General features: G+C 40.0%; 1 protein-coding gene across 1 annotated transcript in view; it reads right to left on the bottom strand.

The window, feature by feature from the left end:
* Antxr1 (ANTXR cell adhesion molecule 1) overlaps positions 1–21,000 on the bottom strand; it is a 213,392-nt gene that overhangs the window by 93,477 nt on the left and 98,915 nt on the right. The window contains exons 11-12 of the mRNA XM_070004483.1: positions 9,553–9,622; positions 7,730–7,808 (exon numbers count right to left, since the gene is read on the bottom strand). Coding sequence (XP_069860584.1) covers positions 7,730–7,808; positions 9,553–9,622 — 149 coding nt within the window. The remainder of the gene's footprint in view (positions 1–7,729; positions 7,809–9,552; positions 9,623–21,000) is intronic.

The following is a 21,000-nucleotide window of genomic DNA, read 5'->3' on the forward strand; positions in this document are numbered from 1 at the left end:
TTTCTATTACCATTATGTTATGGTACCAATAATTTGGGGGGGGGCTAAAAGCTTTATTTATTCAGTATTAATAGACCTTTATTGACTTTGTTTTGATATTTATTTGAAATAACTTTTCTTATATTTTTTATTTTCAAACTTTCTGTAGTCATACATTTTATTGAACCTATGTTTTATCATTAAGAGCTTATAATAAAATGCTTTAAAAATACAATCTGTCAGTATGTCTTTTTAAACTCTTGAGTTTGTTCCATTAAATTTATTTTGCTTATGGGTTATTTGGATTTAACTTGTATTTCTACCAGCTTATTATGTGCTTATTTCAGAATTTTCTAAAACAGTTTCAGAAAACCTTTTTCTCATTTACTCTTAAAACAAGGAAATTTCAAACGGTGAGCAAACATTCTTTAAAACACTTAGAGATAAAAATATTGAAAAGTCAATTGCTCAAATATCCAAGAGAAACAAATCAGCACAAATCCTCCAAAACATATTTGAAAAGACATTTTTATGCATACAAGGGTTATCAAAACAGACATGTTGGCAAATTCCTTTTATTTTAGTTCATAAACAATATTTGAGATCTGAGTTCTGCATTCTGATATTTCTGTGGTCTTTTGCCTTTTCCAATGACAGTACATGAAACCACAGGCTATCTTGCTAAAACAACAATAACAAAAAAATGCCAGGATATTTTTTCAAAATAGAAACTCTTGAATTTGTATAGTTCTACTGGGACTCCGTTGAATAAATAAAGGAGAATGATGTACTAATTAATTGTTTGAAAATGGAAGGGAGTATTTTGAATACAGGTCATTCTCAGGAGGAGTTTTAGGCACTCTCTCATCTGAAATGTGACCACATGTGTTTTAGGCGAAGGTTCAACAATCTGCAATGCACTAAGAGAAGCTGCCTTTAACATCCACAAAGACTCTTAAATTTAGTTGTCTGCTTTGTAATGGCTCTGGGGATTGAGCCCAGGTAAAAGTCAAACTCATCTGTGGACAGACCATATGTACCGATTCCGTCACTGATAGACTTCTGAGTCTTTAGCAAAGACTCAGTATAGGGAAACAGGCTGCAGCTTCTCTAGTTCAGTCATCTATCTGATAATCAATGCCACTTGATGCGCATTTTGCCAAAGTTGTCATGTTGCCTATGCTTGAATAGGGAGTTTACTCCCACATGAAGTAGCTAATTAGAAAGATCTCCAAGCTAAAGAGATCAAGAGCTCTGATTCTATATTCTAGGCAACAGGTCATATTTGGAAATATTCCTTACACATTCAGTGTTTCGTCTTTCCCTAGAGAAGATCCTTCATCCTGAACACAATACTCAGATAAAGATTTTACCTTCACTGAGTTGAGGTTTTATCACTTCTGTTACTGCAATCAGAAATCAGGATGTGTTGGGAAGCCACAGGACTGTGCTAATCTTATAGAGTATATCTCCTGTCTTGGCAACTACATTGTAGGTTTCTGGAGGGCAGGGATAGACTATTCTTTCTGGAGACTTTAACCCTTTGAGCATAACTCTGGTTGAGTACATGTTGGTCCTGAGTATTACCATGTGGTTGGCCTCTTTCATTGTACCCTGGTCTCTGGATGTCTTTCCCTCATGGTTATAGCTGCTGGGATGAATTATTTATCCCAAGGACAGATATTTTGATTGATAGATTATTTTTCTGACCTTGGAAAAGAAATAGAAGAAAAAAAACTCTTGTCTGATTTCTACTTTTTCTGAAGAGTGCACAATAATTTTTTATTATCTTGGATTGCCACTTAGCATAGACCACTGGATGCATTCCCTACCATGCTGGTGAAATTCAAGAGATTTTTGCAAGGGCAGCTATGCCAGCTGTCTGTTTACCTAGAGAGCTGTTTGACTACAAAATCAGGCTGAATTTTCATTCCCAAGTTACTTTAAAGCTATTGGTAATGGAACTAAACTGACATAGAAACTGGACATGGGAAGTCGAGGGGTGAAACTTATAGACAGTGCTAGCTGGTGGTCCAGGCCTTCCCTCAGCTGCCTCTCATCTCTCTCATCACCATTGTCTCTGTAAGGAGTTCAAGTATATCTCCTTCTTAGCTAGCCTCAAAACAGGCGGACTGCACTTTCACCTGAAGCTAAGGCTGTAGCGTAAGATGCTGTAGAGTAAGTTTTTGACATTTTAAGGTAAGCTCAAGCCATGCCCATATTCCCCAAGTCACAACTATTCTATAATGACCTGGATTCTATCAGTCTGCAAATTCTGCCTGTCTTTCCAGTAGGTTGCAAATCTTACAGATAGTTTAGGAGTCTGTCCTGAATCTGGCTAGTTGCTTCCTCCAGTCTATTGTATATAAGTGTAGCTGTGCTTTTCTGAAGATGTCTTTGACTTTTGTCTTTCCCAAGACTGCTGGTTACAGTTTCTCATCTGGTAAATGCGTTTCTTAAGTTATGTCCAAACTCTTTGGATATGAGGATCACATTGTTGGCCATCATCCTTATAGCCTCCTCATCCTGGCTTCCTTATTCTTTACTAGCAGGCACCATCCTAATCTCATGGAGTCATTTCATGTAGCCATCAGTTATTTTCCCAGTCACTATTACAATATGGACACTGTGCCAGCTGTTGGATTGCAGTAGTGGACAAGACATAATTATGTCTTTTCTCTAGAGGCATGTGGGCATATGGTGCCTCTGATACTTGCTTTTTAAAATGTTTATTTTTTTCCTTCAGCCTCCCATTCTTTTCAAATTTATAACCTTAGGGGGCCCTAACTGGAGGGCTGGAAGCTCACCTTCTTGAGAGAAATAGGATCCATGAAGTATTAATAATTGGGCTATTTCTGCTCAAAAAGGAATGAGCAACATGTTTGCGCTCACCAAGTTTTGGTGTGAATTTGGAATGTGGAAAAGAATTCGGGATGGAGAGAAAATTTTGAAATCTTTGGGCAATACACTAGTAAAAAGGTCATGTGGTCATATTGGGTTAAAATAATTGTTTCAGGAAAATTCTTATCTTTATATTAAAAGGGTCCCTAAAGAAGGAAAATATAAGAGTATGTTCTGAACTGAAAACTTTGGAACTGTCACATGAATGGGCTTAGGAGTGAATCAAGAGAATAACATTTTTCTTAAATGGATGTTACTGACTTATTTTTGGAGGATAAATCAGGTGAGAAAAATGGTAAAAGTTTTATGTATTTAAGATTTACCTGGCTGGCTTGTTAAAACTCGCAATCCTGTATTCTCCTCCAAGAAATTCTGATTTTTTAAAAAGAATTTTTCTACTCATGCATTATTGTCATTTGGACCAGATAATTCTTTATTGGGAAGATCATTGTAGGTTGCTATCTCTCTTTATTGCAGGTACATAGATACATAAAGATACAGATGCCTACTCTCTCAAAGCAACACTTTGCTTTACAGTAAAATATTACCAGTTTAGAGAAAGAGTAGCCTGCATTTATGGAAAATCTGAAGGATAAAATAGTTTAGAAACTACAAATCGACTACAAATCAAATCCAGGTCATAATGAATAGCATCAGTGCTCTCTCTGTGTCATACTGGGTTACAAAATCACAGATATGGAATGTGTGTGTCCTAGGAGAAAATAACTTGAGAAATGACCCCTAATCCACAGGCACAAAAGGAGAGGAAAAGAAAGTAGAGTCACAGTTCTGAGAAAGACCAAGACAAAACTTTGCCAGAGACATGTCTATCCTTGCTTGGGCTGGTTTTCCTCAGAGAATGCCATCTTCTCAATTCTTTACCTATACTTAGAATCTTAAAAAAAAAACCCACCACTCTAGTATTACTACTTCCATAAAGATCTTATGACTCTTCCTGGCTCCAATCCTACCTTTCCTTCTCAGAAACCCTGTGGCATTTATACCTGATTCACATGATCCTGTTCTTTCTTATATACTTTTTATAGGCTTTTGGTGGGTTCGTCTCTCCAACAGTAAAATGACATCGGAGATGCAGTAGCAATTGCAAAAATATATGTGAATGATATCCTAAGTTTTATGCTTTTTGGGTAGAAATTACAGAATTGCAAAATATTTATTGAAAAGAAGAGACTCTTCATAAAAAGTTCTTTGAGGTACTACCATGTCCTGCTTCGTTCAGATCTCCCTATGCTGTATAATAATGACTTTTTCATCCTGAGGTTGGGGAGGAGAGGAAAGAGTGATAAAAGCTACAGTGCTGGAGGGTATTAAAAATTCTGGTGAGAGAGAGCACTCTGGATGTCTAACCAACTTCTATAGCTATGGAGCACAATGGAGTTTACCATTTGTATAGGAATCTTTTAGTTCTTGGATGGAAAAAAAATCTCTTTCCTGTAAAACTTCATGGAATTTTCTGCTTCTGGCAGGGGTAACAGTTATTCATTGTGGCTCTTGAAAACTTGTGACACAGTTGTCCAAATGGGCACTGAATAAAGTGAGAAAACTCTCCACTACATATTTTAAAATGATTTTTGGTTCCAGGTGAGGGACTGGGCAGGCTGAGACTGGCATTTGACAAATCTAACCTTTTGCTCAGACCCAGGGGATTATTTTTGATCTAAAAACCATATTCTCCAAACATATTCAAATCTAAGACCTTAGTTCATCTTCTGAATGGACACACTTTCTACCCACATCTCTGTTTTAGTCCATGATAGTTTCAATGTTTAATCTGAACTTTAAAAGGGCCTGGACTGGGACTGAAATCTTATATTTGCATATGAGTCTGTTTCCCTTGGAGGTTGTGGCTATCTTTCACCCAAGTTACTTGAGCTACACTTCTACTTCCAGCTTTTTGTTGGTTAAGTGGAGATAAGAGTCTCATGGACTTTTCTGCCCAGGCTAGCAGCTAACTTTCAACACAATACATAACTTATTTTCATGATACTATTCATGGTCTACCCTCATCCCCAATCTCCTAAGATTTCTGTTTTGTTGTCTAATGTTATCCAGGCACCCACAAGGGTACCTAGCATGTGATCAATGAATAGTTGTTGAGTATGAATATTTGTGAATGAATGGTCTTGGATCTCAAGTCTTTGAGTGGTTATTACAATTTTGTTGTATAATTTAGAGTACTAATAAAGCATTCTGAATGAAAATGGAATAGTATAGAATATATTATAACATGTCTTTAATCAAGGACTGATTATACACAAACCTTGTGACATGTAATCAGATGAGGACAATATCAAATGTAAGTAGAGGCTAGGTGAGTGATCTGGGAAAATGCAGTGGGATTTCATTAAGAATTCTTTTAGTTGGGCTGAAGTGGCTCAAGCTTGTAATTCTAGTTACTGAGATCTGAGGACCATGGTTTGAAGCCAGCCTGGGCTGAAAAATATGAGATTCTCATCTCCAATTAACCATCAGAAAACCAGAAGTGGCCCGGTGGCTCTAAGTGGTAGAGAGCTAGCCTTGAGCAAAACAGCTTAGGGACAGCACCCAGGCCCTGAGTTCAAGCCCTATGCCTGACAAGAAAACAAATTCTTTTAAATTTGCAATACATTTGTAAGAGTACTTTTTTTTGAGACAGATTTACATTTGTAAGTTTGGCTGGTCCATGATGGTACATGACGATAAACTCAATTACTTGGGAGGCAGAGGTAGATGGAAAGAGGTCTGAGGCTGATCTGAGAAAAATCAGAGGCCCCTATTTGAGAAGCAAATTGAAAACAAAATGACTAGGGCAATGGTTCAAGTGACAGAGCACAAGTACAAGGCACTGAGTTCAATCCCTAGTCTGCCAAAAGAAAAAAAATGTGTGTGTGTGTGTGTGTGTGTGTGTGTGTGTGTGTGTGTGTGTGTGTTTGTGTATGTATGTATGTATTTGCCATATAACTCATTTGGTCCTAAGATGTTCTCCTTTACCACTTTCCCTATCCCTGTAGTCTCAAGGGCAATAATGATTTCTCTGTGGTATGATCAGACATAATGAGAAATACAGGTCTGCACTGTTGGATCACTAAAAAAAAAAAACTGGGAGGATCAGGAATGGAGTTATTTGATTTGGGGATATTTTAATCATTTCCCGAAGGCTGGCAGGTTCTGATAGAGTCACTTTCCAAAAGAATCTGGCAAAATACCCTTTAAGAAATTTCATTCTGCATACTGTTCTCAAAACTGGTATCCCACTCAGGCACCCAGGATGAAGAGTTGATCAGATATCGGAGACATGAGCATTTTTCACTCATGGCACTTCCTAGTGATAACTGTACAGTATGTTTTTGGTTAACATTAAACTTTTCTATCATTCGTTTACTAGCTTTCAAGACAATTAGTTTGCCACAAACACAGGATGACCGTCTTGTCCATTGTGAAGTCTGACTTCCTGTGCATTTGTAAGATAAAACTCATTTTTACCTCATCTGGCTTCAGGATGTGGCTGCAGTTTCTTGTCCCCACCAGTGTTGACAGTAAGGACAAGATTCTAGTTACTGAGGGGTTCTATCAACATGCCTTCCAAAAGCCAACCATAAAGTGACCATTGCAAGTACTTAAACTGATCCTCAGTCTAAACATCTTAGTTATTAGAACAATCTAATAGAATTCATTCACTTAAAGAAATTCAATATTCAGACAAGGGTTGCTTTGGAAATGCTCATGAGGCAGTGTTCCTTACATGAGCTAACTGAGCTCTGACTCCCTGGCAGAGGGCTGGGCTGTGACACACTGATCATAGAAAGGAACAAGTACTGAGGCTAAAGAGTTTCCAGGCAAGACTGGATGCTACCGCCTTCCCAAGGAGTCACCCAAACCAACAAAGCTCATGCTAGAGACTTTGCTTCAATGAGTCTGGCTTGAGAAGAGGGCATCATTAAAAATAATTCTCCAGGAAGGTGATATTTTTAAGTTAAATAAGCTAGTCTGACAGAGGCAAGAATCTCTCACTTAGGGAAACCAGGAAAAAAAATAAAACAAGGTCATGGAAATAAAGGGGAATTATGGGAGATATGGAAGAGAAAAGAAAACTTGGGAAAAGGAGTAACAGAGCACAATGGAGGGGTGAATATGACCAAACTATATTGAATGCATGTATGGAAATGTCACGATAAAATCTGTTACTGTGTACCATTATTATACATCAATAAAAGTAAATAAAGGCTCTCCAGGTGATTTTATGTGTAGCCAGAAGTGAGGCCACCTGACACAATGGATCAGAGAAGGGATCCAGAGCAGCTGGCGGGAGAAAATAGTCCTCCCTTCTGCTTTACCATTCCTAATGCCAGTACACTTCCCCTACTATCCCTCCCTCCCGCTTCATCAGATTTCCATTCTCCCTGGATTATTTCCACAATCACACAAACAAGTTTCCATTTTTCCTATCCTTAAGAAATCCTCTATCAATTCCCCATCTTCCTCTAACCAGTGCCCATTTTCCTGTTTTCCTTTAGAGAAAAACTTTTTAAGACCTATTGATCCATTCCATTCTCTCAGCCAGCCTATCTTACCATATGGGCGGGCTGTATGTCAGAGCTCCTCTTTAACGCCAGAAAAGGGGGTATTGGAAACAGGCATCGTCTAATGGAGGACTGGCCATAGTCATGCCTACATTCCACATTCAGCACACCCTAATACAGCCTATGTCTGACCTTTCAGTGCTGTAGTCAAAGCTCAAGTGAATAAAATAAAGGTCTAGAAACTTTTGAGAAAAAGACTGGCGTTTAAGAACATTGTTGACAATGATAATGACGATGAAGTCTTTAGTGCAGGGGCGGATGTGACTTACACAGTGTGTGGTGGTGATGATGACAGAACTGGAGATGAAAGAGAGGCCATCGTTCATGCTGACCTGGAGAGCAGCTTTCCTGAAATGACAAGGCAACCAGAGATACTTAGGTGTACAGTGAGCAATGGACAGAGAGCCAGATACACAGGTCTGCTTTAGGCTCTGATCCTAATAACCCTGGGGATTGCAGTGTCCTTCCTGTGGGATTGGGGTTTATTCTAGAAAAATCTGGAGGATGTTCTTTCTGGCCTGTATTTCTTAAACATTCTAGAGAAACGTTAGATGTGCTTGGCTGGTGTGTCAAGGCCGGGCGTTCAGAGCTCCTTGTGTGGCAGCATATTGCATTTGAGTCACAAACTCTACTTCTGTTTTACTTACTTGCCACACTTTGTAGGACAAAGCATGCCTAAAAAGTAGTCCAATGATAGGGACCAGTGGCTCATACCTGTAAGATACAAGTTTTGCTAATTGAGGAGCAAAGCCAGCCTGGAGACTCTTATCTCTAATCAATCTGAAAAAAGCTGGAAGTAGAAATGTAGCTCAAGAGCTTGAGGCCCTGAGTTCAAGCATCACTATCAACACACAAACACACACACACACACACACACACACACACACACACACACACACACACACACACACACACACTAGTCTAAGTCAATGGGATAAAGTGGGTGTCTGGTTATTTTTAGAGGTACAGCAATAGATGTACCAGCTCTCCTTCTATCCCTTTTCATCTATAAGAACTCACTGAAATATGAGCTCCCATCTTGTTACATTTCCCACAAAGACACTGGGCTAGTTCATGGAATCACAGGTCAATGTCAGGTACCTAGAGATGATGGTCTTACAGTGAGAGTGAATAACTAAAAGCAGGATTTAACAAACAATTTTAACTGTTTCTTCTAAAAGCCCCAACTCTCTTGAGCCTGTTAGACTTCATTCTGGAGCAGGTTTTTCAGACTCCATGCCAATACTATCTCTTTGTATCCCTAGATAATTCTTCTCTAGCTCAAGATGCAAACTATTTTTTCTTTTCTTTTCTTTTCTATTTGTCGGTCATGGGACTTGAACTCAAGGCCTGGGCATTGTCCCTGAGCTCTTTTCTCAAGGCTAGCACTCTACCATTTTGAGCCATAGCGCCACTTCTGATCTTCTGGTGGTTAATTGGTGATGAGTCTCATGGATTTTCCTGCCATGGCTGTGATCCTCAGACCTCAGCCTCCTGAGTAGCAGGATCATTTTTTTTCCTATTGAGTATTTTTACCATATCATATGGGCAGTTATTATAAGGCCACTACTGGGAGATAGTTCCCATAAATGAGTTCAGAGAATCTTGTGGAGGAGTGAGGAAGATGGACTGCAGGTATGAATGTGGGTTCTTAGCCTTCACCAAGTAGTAAAGATCCTCCTTCATCATTCTTAGTTTTCCTCTCTCCAGGAAGGAGATAACATTCATTTATCCGGGTATTGATGATGCCAGGGTGAGGAAACATGGCAGAACATTCTAGAAACATAGCTGGTATTAAGTCAGACAGAACTTGGGTTGAGCTCTGGTTCTTCCATTGACTGCTGCATGACCCTGAGTAGGTGACCTAAATTCTCAGCCCTTCTTACCTCTGTTGAATGGGGATGTCTGGTTCAAGGGAAGGGGAGAGATGAGTGGATACTCTGTAAAATATTATTGAGGTGCCTAGCTCGCTGTAGGCACTGGTACCATCATGACTGAAGGAATCTAGAGAATGTTCATGGTGATACTTTTTGCCCCCTCTACCTCTTCTCTCCTTCCTGGCTATGAGGCTCAGTTGCTGGTGAAAACTTACATGCCAACTTCTTTTAAGATGGGTGCTGGGCAGAGCAAATAGGTGTCTTCCACAGCGAAGGGCTTCTCATCTGTAAAGAAGAAGTACTGGGTTAAGAGGAATGAGGCAAAGTTATAATTCCAAATTCTGTGACTTTTAAAAGACCTTCAGTGAAGTTTAGGGAGACAGACAGAAGCCAAGAGCTTTCTAAAATAAAAACTCACGTACCATACTATCCATTAGCAGTGAACTCAAGCCTGAATATTAGTTTCCTGAGCTTCTATGTCCATTGCAGTCAACCACTGAGGAACTAGAGTCTCTTACATTACATCATGAGCCTCCTTTCTTCTCAGGAATAACTGAGAGGAGCTAAGAAAACATTAAATTGGTCCTAAGGAGCTTCATATCAGTGGCAAAGGCAAGAAGTGGCAACACCAAAAGGGCTTCAGGAGACAAAGGGCTTCTTTTACAAGGGCGACATGATCACATCCTAGGGAAATCTGCAAGAGTTGTGCTTTAGTGGAAAGCTGGGAAAAAGGCATTCCTGGGAGGGAATGCAAAGACAGGGTAAGCAAAGGTGTCTCAACATAGGAAGTGGGCAGGACTTTAAAAGAGAAGCACAGAACAAAGTAGGGCCCAAGTTTTTTCTCTGAATTGGTCCAGGGATTATAGGGGGATCGGCAGAGTTTTATAGCCATGGAAAGAAATGCTGAAGATTTCTGAGCAAAACTGAAATGATGCAGTTGGAGGATTTGGCAGATGTCGTCATGGAAGATGGATGACAGTGGCATAGTCCTAAGAGGTAGTGAAGTTCTTGCTCCTTTTCTGATGGACATCTAGGAAAAAGCTTAACTTCACTGTAACCAGGGTCTGGGCCTAGAAAAGCCTGTGTACTCAGTAGATAAAGAATCATCCCTTCATGCCTCATTGCTTATTGGATATGTAAAGAAGATTGTGGTAGGACCCACTGAAGAAATGAGGATGAGCAATATTTCTCCTTCAGTCAAACCATCACCACTAGTACCACTTAGAACTAAAAGGTACAAAGGGATGCAAATACGTTTGAAAGATTCTATTCTGTTATCAGTCTTTGCTGTGAAATCAATGCCTCCTGTGACATGTGCCAGTCATGACTGCAGAGAATACAGTTGACGTTAAATGCTTGCCTGAGTGGAGATTAGGAAGCCCTGTGTTCTCTATGGCTGGAATTATGGGGCTCTGCTACCTGGGATGGGAGTAAAGGACCTATCCACATGCTAAGCACTGTGCTTAGTGCTTACTGAAAATGAAGAGAGAAGATTGCTACTTTGGGAAATCCTGGCATGGTGAAAGCTTAAGAAGGGTATTTCCAAGTCATTTGTTCATTTATTCATAGATTCAACTAATATTCACTGAAGATTTACTAGGGGCTGGTGATAAAAGGCTTCAAAAATAGAAACTTCCTGCTTTCATGAGTTTTACAGGAGCTACAGGAAAGAGTTATTCTCTCCCTCCCCTCACATATATAAAATTTAAGTGTTTTCCATGGGCCAAGCACTGTGCTAGGTTTTACAATGAATATGAGATAAAGCCTCTTGTCCATGGAGTTGCCATGCTAGCAATCACACATATTATAACTGTGATGCACACACATACCAGAAGAGAGGCTACTCTTCATCTGGGAAGTCAGGAAATACTTCCACAAGGAAAGGCTACTTAAGCTGAAACCCAAAGGCCAAGAGAGGATATATACATCCTGGGGTATGAAGGAGGCCAGATCTCATGAGAAGTAGAAGGCGGCCAATGAAGTAGATGATCAATGTGATACCAGAAAAGTCAGCAAGAATGGATGAAGGCTGTTGAGGATAAAGTAAGGCTTTCTGGGATTGTACTTAAAAGCAGCAGGGTGCTATTGGAACGTTCCCCTGTTTTGAGCACCAGTTGCTGGCAGATTATGGACTATGCAGGAATGGAGAGGGTATGTGGTGTAAAGTTATGACACTTATGATGATAGTAGAGGATCACTCAGAGCCTGAAGCCATTATTACTGAAGCATTGTAACTTTCAAGATGCCTTTCCATATATGGTAAGGATGACAGCCAGCCTCACCTGGGCATGCAATGTGGGCACTCTCCAAGCACTTCATTTAGTTAAATTTAATCTGGCAGGGTTGTCAAGAGGGACAACATTCTTTTCTTGGGTCTGCATCAGGCATTCTGGCAGCAGTTTGCCAGCTAATAAACTGTCTTTCAATTCAGTAGCACCAGCACTCTCTTTCCTCCTGAGTACCTTTTGAGCAAAGGCAGGGTAGGAATCATCAGGCTCTTCTTTTTTTCAGATGCCAAACAGAGGTTCCAAACAGTGATCTCTGGTTGCAGAGCAAGTTAAGAGGCAAGCCAGGATTATAAATGAATGCTGCATTATTCTTTCCTGGTTAAGAGACTCAGCATTCCAGGAGAGGCTTGTATCAGGGGAGAAATCAAATTTGAGACAGGCAGGACTGATTAGCACTTCTATTTGCTTATCCTATTGCACACAAACTAGTAGTACCTGGGGATACACAGCTTTCTGCCCACAGAGCCCTGGGAAGCCACACAGCAGGCCCAAGAGGCTTCTTGACTCCATCTGGTGGGAAGAGCTGCGTCACAATGAGAAGGGCATTTGAGGTGGCACAGAGCAACCATGCAGCCAGGGCAAATGCAGAGGCTACATGCCCATATGCCCATGAGTGCTTGAGCTCACTCACTTGCAGGCTCCCTCCTTCAGTGCCTGTCTCCTTCCCTCCTGCTAACTGGAAAGGAGTGGGAAGAGGAATGGGTATGGCCTCGTCAAGCAGCCATTTCTCACTGTCTCCCTTTTCATTTTCCTTTCCTACACATTTCTGGGACAAAGCAGAGGAGCACCTCACTGGGAGGACAGAAAGCTTTGGCCACAGATACAGGACAGTTCTGACACTTCCTTCAGTTACTTTGTTTGAGGCTGTAGGCCCGCTCTGTGAGCTGGCATTTTCTGCCCTGAGAGGGATTGTTTGGTTTGGAGCCTGTTTTCACTTTACCACAAAAATGAGTGGCTTTTCTTTTCTCTCTTTCTAAACAAAAGAGGGCCATTTGGTTTCTATAACTCACATCATCTGACTCCTTCCTGGAATATCCATTTGGGAAGGAGGACACAAAAAGCTTCTCCATCGGGCCCTCCATGACTGGCTCTCAGACTATGCCAGCCTCACTATAATCTCCACCAAAAACTAGGGTGTTGTGCTGTTTACGGGGCTGTAATCTACTGAGAGTACAATGAAATCTCTGCTTCTGCCTACTGGGCGGTCATTTCACCGCTCATTAATACTGAGTTGCCAAGAGAAATGGAGACCAGGAGCTTGGACTAACCTTCCTGACTTTTGTTTTCAACTGAGTGGAAAACTAGGAAGGTGTGGGAGTGAAAGACCAGAAATTAAATGAAATTTGGGAATGATCTTGACATAGAAATTCTCTTGAATTCTCAAAGCTATTTCAGAATTCTGTGCTACTTGGAGATAGGTTAACCTCAAGCATTTGTTGAGAGGAAACAGAAATGTAGGGCACAGAGAAGGACTGAGGAAACTCTGAGGCCTGCAAAGTCCAGGTTCAAGTCCCAAGTTTTTCTCTTACTGGTGGGTGACTGGAGTCAAGTTTATCTGTAAATGGTGATGACATTACTGCAGAGAGTTTTGTATGAGTAAATAAGCATGGTATTTCATGTTAATAAGGGTTTAGGAAATATTTCACTTGATTATATGGCACCAATTTATTTAAATAGACAATATAATTTGTGCTTTAAAACAAAAGAATTGAAGATCACAATTTTCAAAATGTCTAATTGCTAAATGACATCATTCTACTAAAGTAACATTGTTTTAGACATCAGCAATTCCTCAGAAAATAAAAGGCTTAAGAGAATTTGTGTGTGCATAGACATACATACATACATACATACACACACACACACACATGTACTGCTTGTGTTTAACATTATATAGCCATGATCTCCATGATCTGCTTGATGCTTTAATGATCCTGTGAGAGATATTATTACTTGTAGTTTGAGAAAATGAGGCTCAGAGATATGAGTTAATTAGTGCTACTGACTTGCTCAAGATCAATCTACCTAGTCTTTTTTGTTTTATGTTTTTCCTGGTGGTATGAGGTTTGAACTTAGGGTTTTGACTTGCCATGCAGGTGCTCTACCACTTGAGCTATGCTCCCTTTGCTGTAGGATCTTTTGCTCATTCCCAGGCCAACCTGGACTGAAATCTTCCCAATCCCTGCATTCTCAGGACCTAGGATTATAGGCATGAGTAATCATTCCTGGGCCTAGCTAGTTGGGCCTAGAAGTAACCATAAGTAGTACAAAAAAGGAAGTGCTTCACACTACCCACATTGGAGATGAATGGTCAACAGACTTTCAATGGGCAAAAATGGATGCCAGCAGAAGGCATGCCTTCCAGGAGAGAGGTCTGGGGTTGAAGAACTCTGTAACAAGGCTCTGGAGTCTTCTGAGAGGAGTCTTCTGATCTAACAGGAATGCACTCATATTCTGAAACTATAAATGTAAATGCATACATTTCCATGGTTTTTACCTTGGGACAACATCTCCTTTTTTCAAACTATGAAGAAGGAAGGTCCCAGAATTTCCTCTAGTAGTTTGGTGACTAATAGATTTGGGATAAAACCAGGATTAAAATTCATTAGCAAATTCAAACAGCAATCAGAGTGAATCCTTCCACAGGGCTGATTAAATCATTTAAATACTTCCCAAGTCTTGGCAATCTTTTCTTGATATAAATATTTATATCTGGCAAAAATGAAAAGAAAAACAACCTCTAGTCTTATCTGGGGGGAGTTTGTTAAATCCTTCCCAAAGCTGATGTATGCCCCAAAGTAGAGAGTTTACATTCCTACTGTAACATTTGCATTAGGTAGTGGGGAAAAAACAGTAGAGGTTATGGACTGAATGAGCTCACCCCACTGTTTTTCCTCATGTTTCCTGCACCTAGGGGGCATTTTCATGGCTGCTTGGAGCCAAGTATAACTGTTCAGCACCAAATTATCTGCTGGTTGAGAATGTGGCTCCAAACTAGAGGAGAGTAGACATTTCCACCTTCTCACTGCCTTCAAAAGTAAACAGCTTTGAAAAAAAGTTATGCTTAAAATATTGTGAAAAATTTGAGTTACAGTTATAATCTGGTAGAACTTCAAGTTGACAAACTTCAAAGCATCTGGATTGAACTTTCTGGATCTCCAGCCAGACAAGAAGTGATTAGTTTTCTTAATGGGGCTGCTCAATGCTAATTCACAGATGTGGGAGTCTTATCACAAAGTTCAATGGGACCAACTGCTGAGAGGGTAGTAGTACTGGGTTTCAAGCCTGGGCTGGAAGGTTTTCATTGATAGGTATGAGAACAAACCCAGAATTCTTTTGACAAAAGACATATATATCTCTACATGGGGGAACAAAGCAGAGAAAGGTTGAATGTGGTTCTGAAATCTGAAAAGTGAGAAATAAATGTCAAAAAGGCATAGAAAGAGAGGGAGATAGGGTAGATGCATTGAACAAATTGGGGGGAAAACGTCTTCAAAATGTAGTTCACTCACTGTAAAGTCCTCTTATGAACTTCTGAGGCCAGAGGGATTCCTATTAAGTGAAACCAGGCTGACCATCACCCTTTTCCTTACACATGCCCTCTCCGTATGCATCTTTTTCTAGCCTAAAGTTTTCTTGGAAGCCCTTACCACCTGGGTGCCATGAGAATGGCCAACAGATTCCAGGTAAAATCTCTGGGTGCACGCACAACTATTTCAGCAGTTCCTGCTTATAGTAGGTATCCAGGGTAAGTATTTTGACTTCCCATTCTGTTCTGTGGGCAGGCTGCAGTAGATGGAGAACAAACACACAAAATTTGTGCTATGGAGATCCATCATGGCTCAGCAACTCACATTCTGTATCTAGTCTGGGGCAAGGCTTTTCATCTTATTCATAACTCAGAGTTCTCATCCAGAAGATGAGCATAATACTCATTTCCTATATTGTAAATAATATTGTTATATGTGTACCATTTATAAAGTACTCAACATATGTTAAATTTTATTACTGAGGTGGGATTCTGTTGGGCCCATCACCCTTAAACACAAGGTGTCACGGTGAATATGTTTGTAAATGGACTGGGTCTTCCAACTTTCTACCATGTTCTATCAGGGCAATACAGTATAAATGTAACAAGAAGCAAGATATCTATCCAGGTAGCACCTGTGACATGTATATAATGCAATGAATCTCCAAAGGGGGTGATTTCCCCTCAGCAATGAGACAGTTTGGGTTGCCACAACAGGGGAGGAATGGTATTGGTAACTACAATGCATAGGACAGCCCTCACCCCAACCATTGATTATCCAGCTCCAAATGTTAATAGTGCCATAGTTAGACTTTCATAGTTTCCTTTAGCCCACTGTACATATTACTAGGAGTCCACAACTTCCAGGGAACTGGAGCGAAGTCAAGAAAGTTCAGAGTGGTTATAAGATGATGGGTAAAAGAGGCAGAGGGGTAAAAGAGACACATTGGAAAACAAGTCCTGGGTGGAAGGGTTGTAGAGTCAGAGCACTCTCTATATAAACATAAGTACAGAACTCAGAGTATCCGAAATATAAGCAAGATCACAGAACCCAGAGTTGAGGCAGTTCTTAGAAGGAAATGATGCATATTATCTCAGTTACTGTGCTCAGGAGAATCATGAAGGACAAGGGACAAAGAACAGGGCGAGTGACCACAAATCCATTCCTAGAGGAGTCAGGCATAGGATGCAGAGGCCTGTTGGATTGTCTCTGTTGAGCTTAAAATTTCTTGAGTCTCCCACAAGGTTATGATCCCTTCTTCTCCCATAGCTCTGGGCACAGTCAGACTGACTTTTCAGCATGTAAATTACTGTGCGTCCATAGTTTCTCTTGTTTTCACTGATGATAGAAGTAATATATATTTAGAATAAGAACCCTGGGGAATGCAGATGAATGCAGCTGATGAAAAGTTGAAAATTATTGATAATCCTAATTCTTAATGATAAACACTGTTGATGCCCTGGGGTAAACAATTTTGGATTTTTCCTATTTATAATAGTTTTTAGTTAATGGGATCATATGACACATGATTTTATGGGACTGTGGTATTTAATTCTTTCTAAAGTTAATAGAGAAGCTTGAGGTTTTGCAAGAAAACTAAATGGAGATAATGAGGCTCGGGGCTCTTGTGAAGCATTTTGTCATCTCAATAAATCCACACCAAAAAATTCTTGACCGTTGACATGCGTAAAAGCTACAAATTATCTTCTAAGCAAAGCATTAGGCTTTAAAATTTTTTGTAGTCTTGAAGCCAGAATAATTGCTGCACTCCAAACAGTTGTAATTTACTAAGAATAAGTATACTTTTTAAAGCTTTGTTTTTGCTTGGTAAAGGACAACTCAGGATTCATGCAGAAGGTATGTGCTTTCTGACATGTAAACTCTTGCAGCTGTGCACAATTAGCACTGGAAGGATGTTACCTTTGGAATTGAGACTGAGGGGGAAAACAGACCAAAATGGCTAAGGTCTTCCACACAATCAGAATCACAGGTTATGTCAGATACTCATGCTCTTAAAGGATGAAACCCACACAGAAATTCAGAGCGGCAGTAGGAAGGCGACACTGGGCACATACTTAGTTAATAATGTGTGCTAAGCCATTATGGTATGCACATTAGAGGCCGGAGCTAAGTTGCATGGAGAGATCTACCAGAAATGATTTCTTCCTTGCATCGGTAACAGGCAACTTCCCCAAAATGAATAAATATTAAAAGAATCTCAGTTTGAGGGGATATATATTACTAGTCTGCCGAGGGCTCCCTAGGGTAACCACATTTACTTCCATCATTGCAATCGCAACAGTACTGAAGGAAGAAAGGTGCCATCCCCCGCTGGCCATCATGCATGAAAGCCCAGCCAAATGGGGCAGAATAGAAGAGAATGCCAAATTCCATACTCAGGACAGCAGGGCTAGGTGGAGATAAGAAATAAGCCAATTTTTGCCCAAACCACACTCCAAAGAAGAGTGTTGTGTGGCTGAGTCTACACAGGCATGCAGTTTCCCCCTGGAGGTTATTGCTTATTTGGTAGAGTAGGGTCTACATCAAAGTTGACTCCATACACACTGCTAACTGTACTGTTCAGTTTGCTTTCCTCCAAATGAAGATCTTGTTGGCCAGATCCCCTTTTATCTTCTCACCATTCCAGATAGCAGTATATTTCAACCTACCTATATTTTGTCTGAGCCTAAAGATAGGAACATACATGAACACACCCTCTCCACTTCACAAGCCAATGGGCCGAACCAGAACCTAGTCTACAAGTGGGAAGGAGAAACCTGACCAGATATAAGAAAAGGGGCCATTCAGGGAACCAGGAGAGTGCTTCACCTCTTTCCACATCATCAGCTATAGACATCAACATCAGCCGAACAGTGCTGAAGCAAGTGTTCATCAGCCTCCTGGGCATCAGAAGTTAGGGGGTCTCAGGACTCCTGGGGATCTGTGGTCCAGAGGTAATGTAGAGATGTGCTCTGAAGGCTTGGAATCAAACTGCCCAAGGTAAAATTGTTTTCATCTCCGGTATCTGAGTAACCTTGGCCACTTTATTTTTCTGAGACCCTTTCTTCATCAACAAAACTGGGGATCCAGATACCCCTCTGTCACAACAGGTGTGATAAAGACACAGGGAGAGCACTGTACAGGGGCAGGTACAAAGCAATCAGTGGCTTCTACCATTCAGATAAATCTCCCTGATGATGAAAATGTGTATCCCAAATAAGAACTAGGAGGCTACTGGTTCCTTTGTGTCTCTTCATTTTGAGTTCCACAGTGATAACTCATCATCATGTGACACTAAATCCCCACAGATGCATCCAAATTGCAGTAAGTATCTCTGACCATTATATGCAATACTTTGTATGACAAAGTAACAACCGGCTTCTGTATAGGAACCTTTAGGTTTCTTCTGCCCTTTGCCTCTCCTCCCCAGCAACCACTAGGGGTGCACCAGTAATCTTCCACAGCAGCCCTGATGCACAGATGGTTGGTTGTCAGATCAAATAAATACAGTAAGAGTAGATCTTTAAAGCCAGGCATGGGTGGCTCATGCCTGTAATTCTAGCTACTTGGGAGGCTGAGATCTAAGCAATATGGGTTGAAATCAGCCCTGGCAGAAAAGTCCATGAGACTCTATTTCCAATAAACTAGAAAAAGCCCCCAAGTGGCACTATGGCTCAAATGGTAGAGCACTAGCCTTGAGCACAAAGAGGCTCAGGGACAGCACCTAGGCCCTGAGTTCAAGCCCCAGAACCAGCAAAAAAAAACAAAACAAAAACCAGAAACAAAACAAAACAAAATCCTTTAAAACAAACACACTGGAACTTCCATATTCAAATGAGCATCGTTTCTTTCTCTTGGAAAGTTCTTTGGGATTCTTTTTAAATTTTAATTTAATTTTATCGTAAGGGTGATGTCCAGGGGGATTACAGTTAGATATGTAAGGTATGAGTACATTTTTTGTCAGTGTTAACCCCCTCCCTCATTTTTCTCCCTCTTTCTCTCCCCCACTGCCCCCTCCAAGTTGTAAAGTTCATTTCCAATATAGTGTGTTGTGAGTATTGCTTTTGCATTGGTTCACCCTTTGTCCTTTGTTTCACCAATCTTTGGAATTCTTAACTGCCTCTGTTACTAATGTTCAGTTAAAGTGTTTCAAAGGAGGAAACATTTTATCCTTGGGAGTTTTCAAAAAGTGAATCATGACAAGGCCTGGTGAAGAAGATTGGAAATCAAGCTAGGAAGTAAAACATGGATAATGGATTTCTTACATGCCCTATATAAATTGAATCTTAGTGACTGAAAAGTCAATCGATCTCTCTTTTTGCTGTTCATTGATCCTTTTTATTGTTTCTAATTTTATTTTTATCTTTAGGAGTTGCCATTTAATGAAGTAGTATATAAATACAAGGAATCTTGATCAATGTCACCCCTTTTTCATCATTATCTCCCATCCCTCTGTCCCAACCATCCCTTCCCTCTTTCTTAATTTTATAAATATGCATTATATAGAATATTGTGACTATATACCCCTTACTGTCTTCATTCAGTCTCTTCTTTATAGTCATATCTCACATGCTCCCATACAACACTGGGATAGTCCAGCATGTGTTTCATGGTTACATTAGCAAAACATCCTTTTTTGAAAAAAAAAATTACTCTGCAAAAAAACTTATTGTTCTCACCTCAAACCTGGGTCTCCTTTTTTAATATTCTAATCTGTCCACAATGGATTTTCAGTTGAAAGTGGATCTTGACTGAAGATTTCCAAGATACTTTCTTGGCCAGAACTAAGTTGAGTCTGGTGACTAAGACTCAACCAAATTTAAATTGAAGACCTATGCTAAAAATTAGACTAAATTTTAAATAATTTTAGTGAGTCCTTTTCTGGTAGCACAGGAGCCACGTGATTGTAGAAACCTTAGAAAATGCAGACAGGAAGAAAGAAATGAAAGTTAATGGTAGCCTCATTCAGAGGGTTCTGCTGTTAACATTTCAATGAATGCCTTTCAAGTCTTTCTCTGTGGAAACGTGTATGGAAAAATAAAAATAGCTTTGATATACTGTTCCATAAATTGTTTGTAACACTCAATGACATAACATTAACATGTTTCACATCACTAATTGTTCTTCTACACTATTTAATTGTACAGGGGTGAAGTATAATTTATATAATAGATTATCTATGGGAGCTCTTCCCTAGCCATACAATGGACAAGAGTCTCAAATCTAAAATATACTTAGAACTCAAAAAACTAAATCCCCAACAACAAAATCCTCAAAGAAACAACCACATGATTAATAAGTGGGCTAAAGACTTAAAGAGAGACTTCTCTGAAGAGGAAATAAGAATGGCCAATAGACACATGAAAAAATGCTCAGCTTCTTTAGCCATAAAAGAAATGCAAATCTAAACAACATTGAGAGTCCACCTCATCCTTGTTAGAATGGCTATAATAAGAAATCTAATAATAACAGATGCTGGAGGGAGTGGCCAAAAAGAAACCCTACTGAATTGTTGGTGGGAGTGTAAACTTGTTCAAACACTTTGAAAAGCAGTATGGAAGTTCCTCAAAAGACTCCACATAGAGCTCCACTATGACCCAGCAGTCCCACTTTTAGGCATTTACCCAAAGGATCACAAACAAGACCATACTAAAGCTACCAGCACAACTATGTTTATTGCAGCATTATTCACCATAGCTAAGATATGGAACCAACCCAGATGTCCTTCAGTAGGTGAATGGTCTATATGATGGAATTCTATGCCTCCATCAGAAAAAATGACACTGCCCCATTTGTTAGGAAATGGAAAGACTTGGGAAAAAAACTATATTAAGTGAAGCAAGCC

Source organism: Dipodomys merriami, unplaced genomic scaffold, assembly GCF_024711535.1.
Source record: "Dipodomys merriami isolate MVZ:Mamm:240054 unplaced genomic scaffold, mDipMer1.0.p SCAF_63, whole genome shotgun sequence".
NCBI classification, from domain to species: Eukaryota; Metazoa; Chordata; class Mammalia; order Rodentia; family Heteromyidae; genus Dipodomys; species Dipodomys merriami.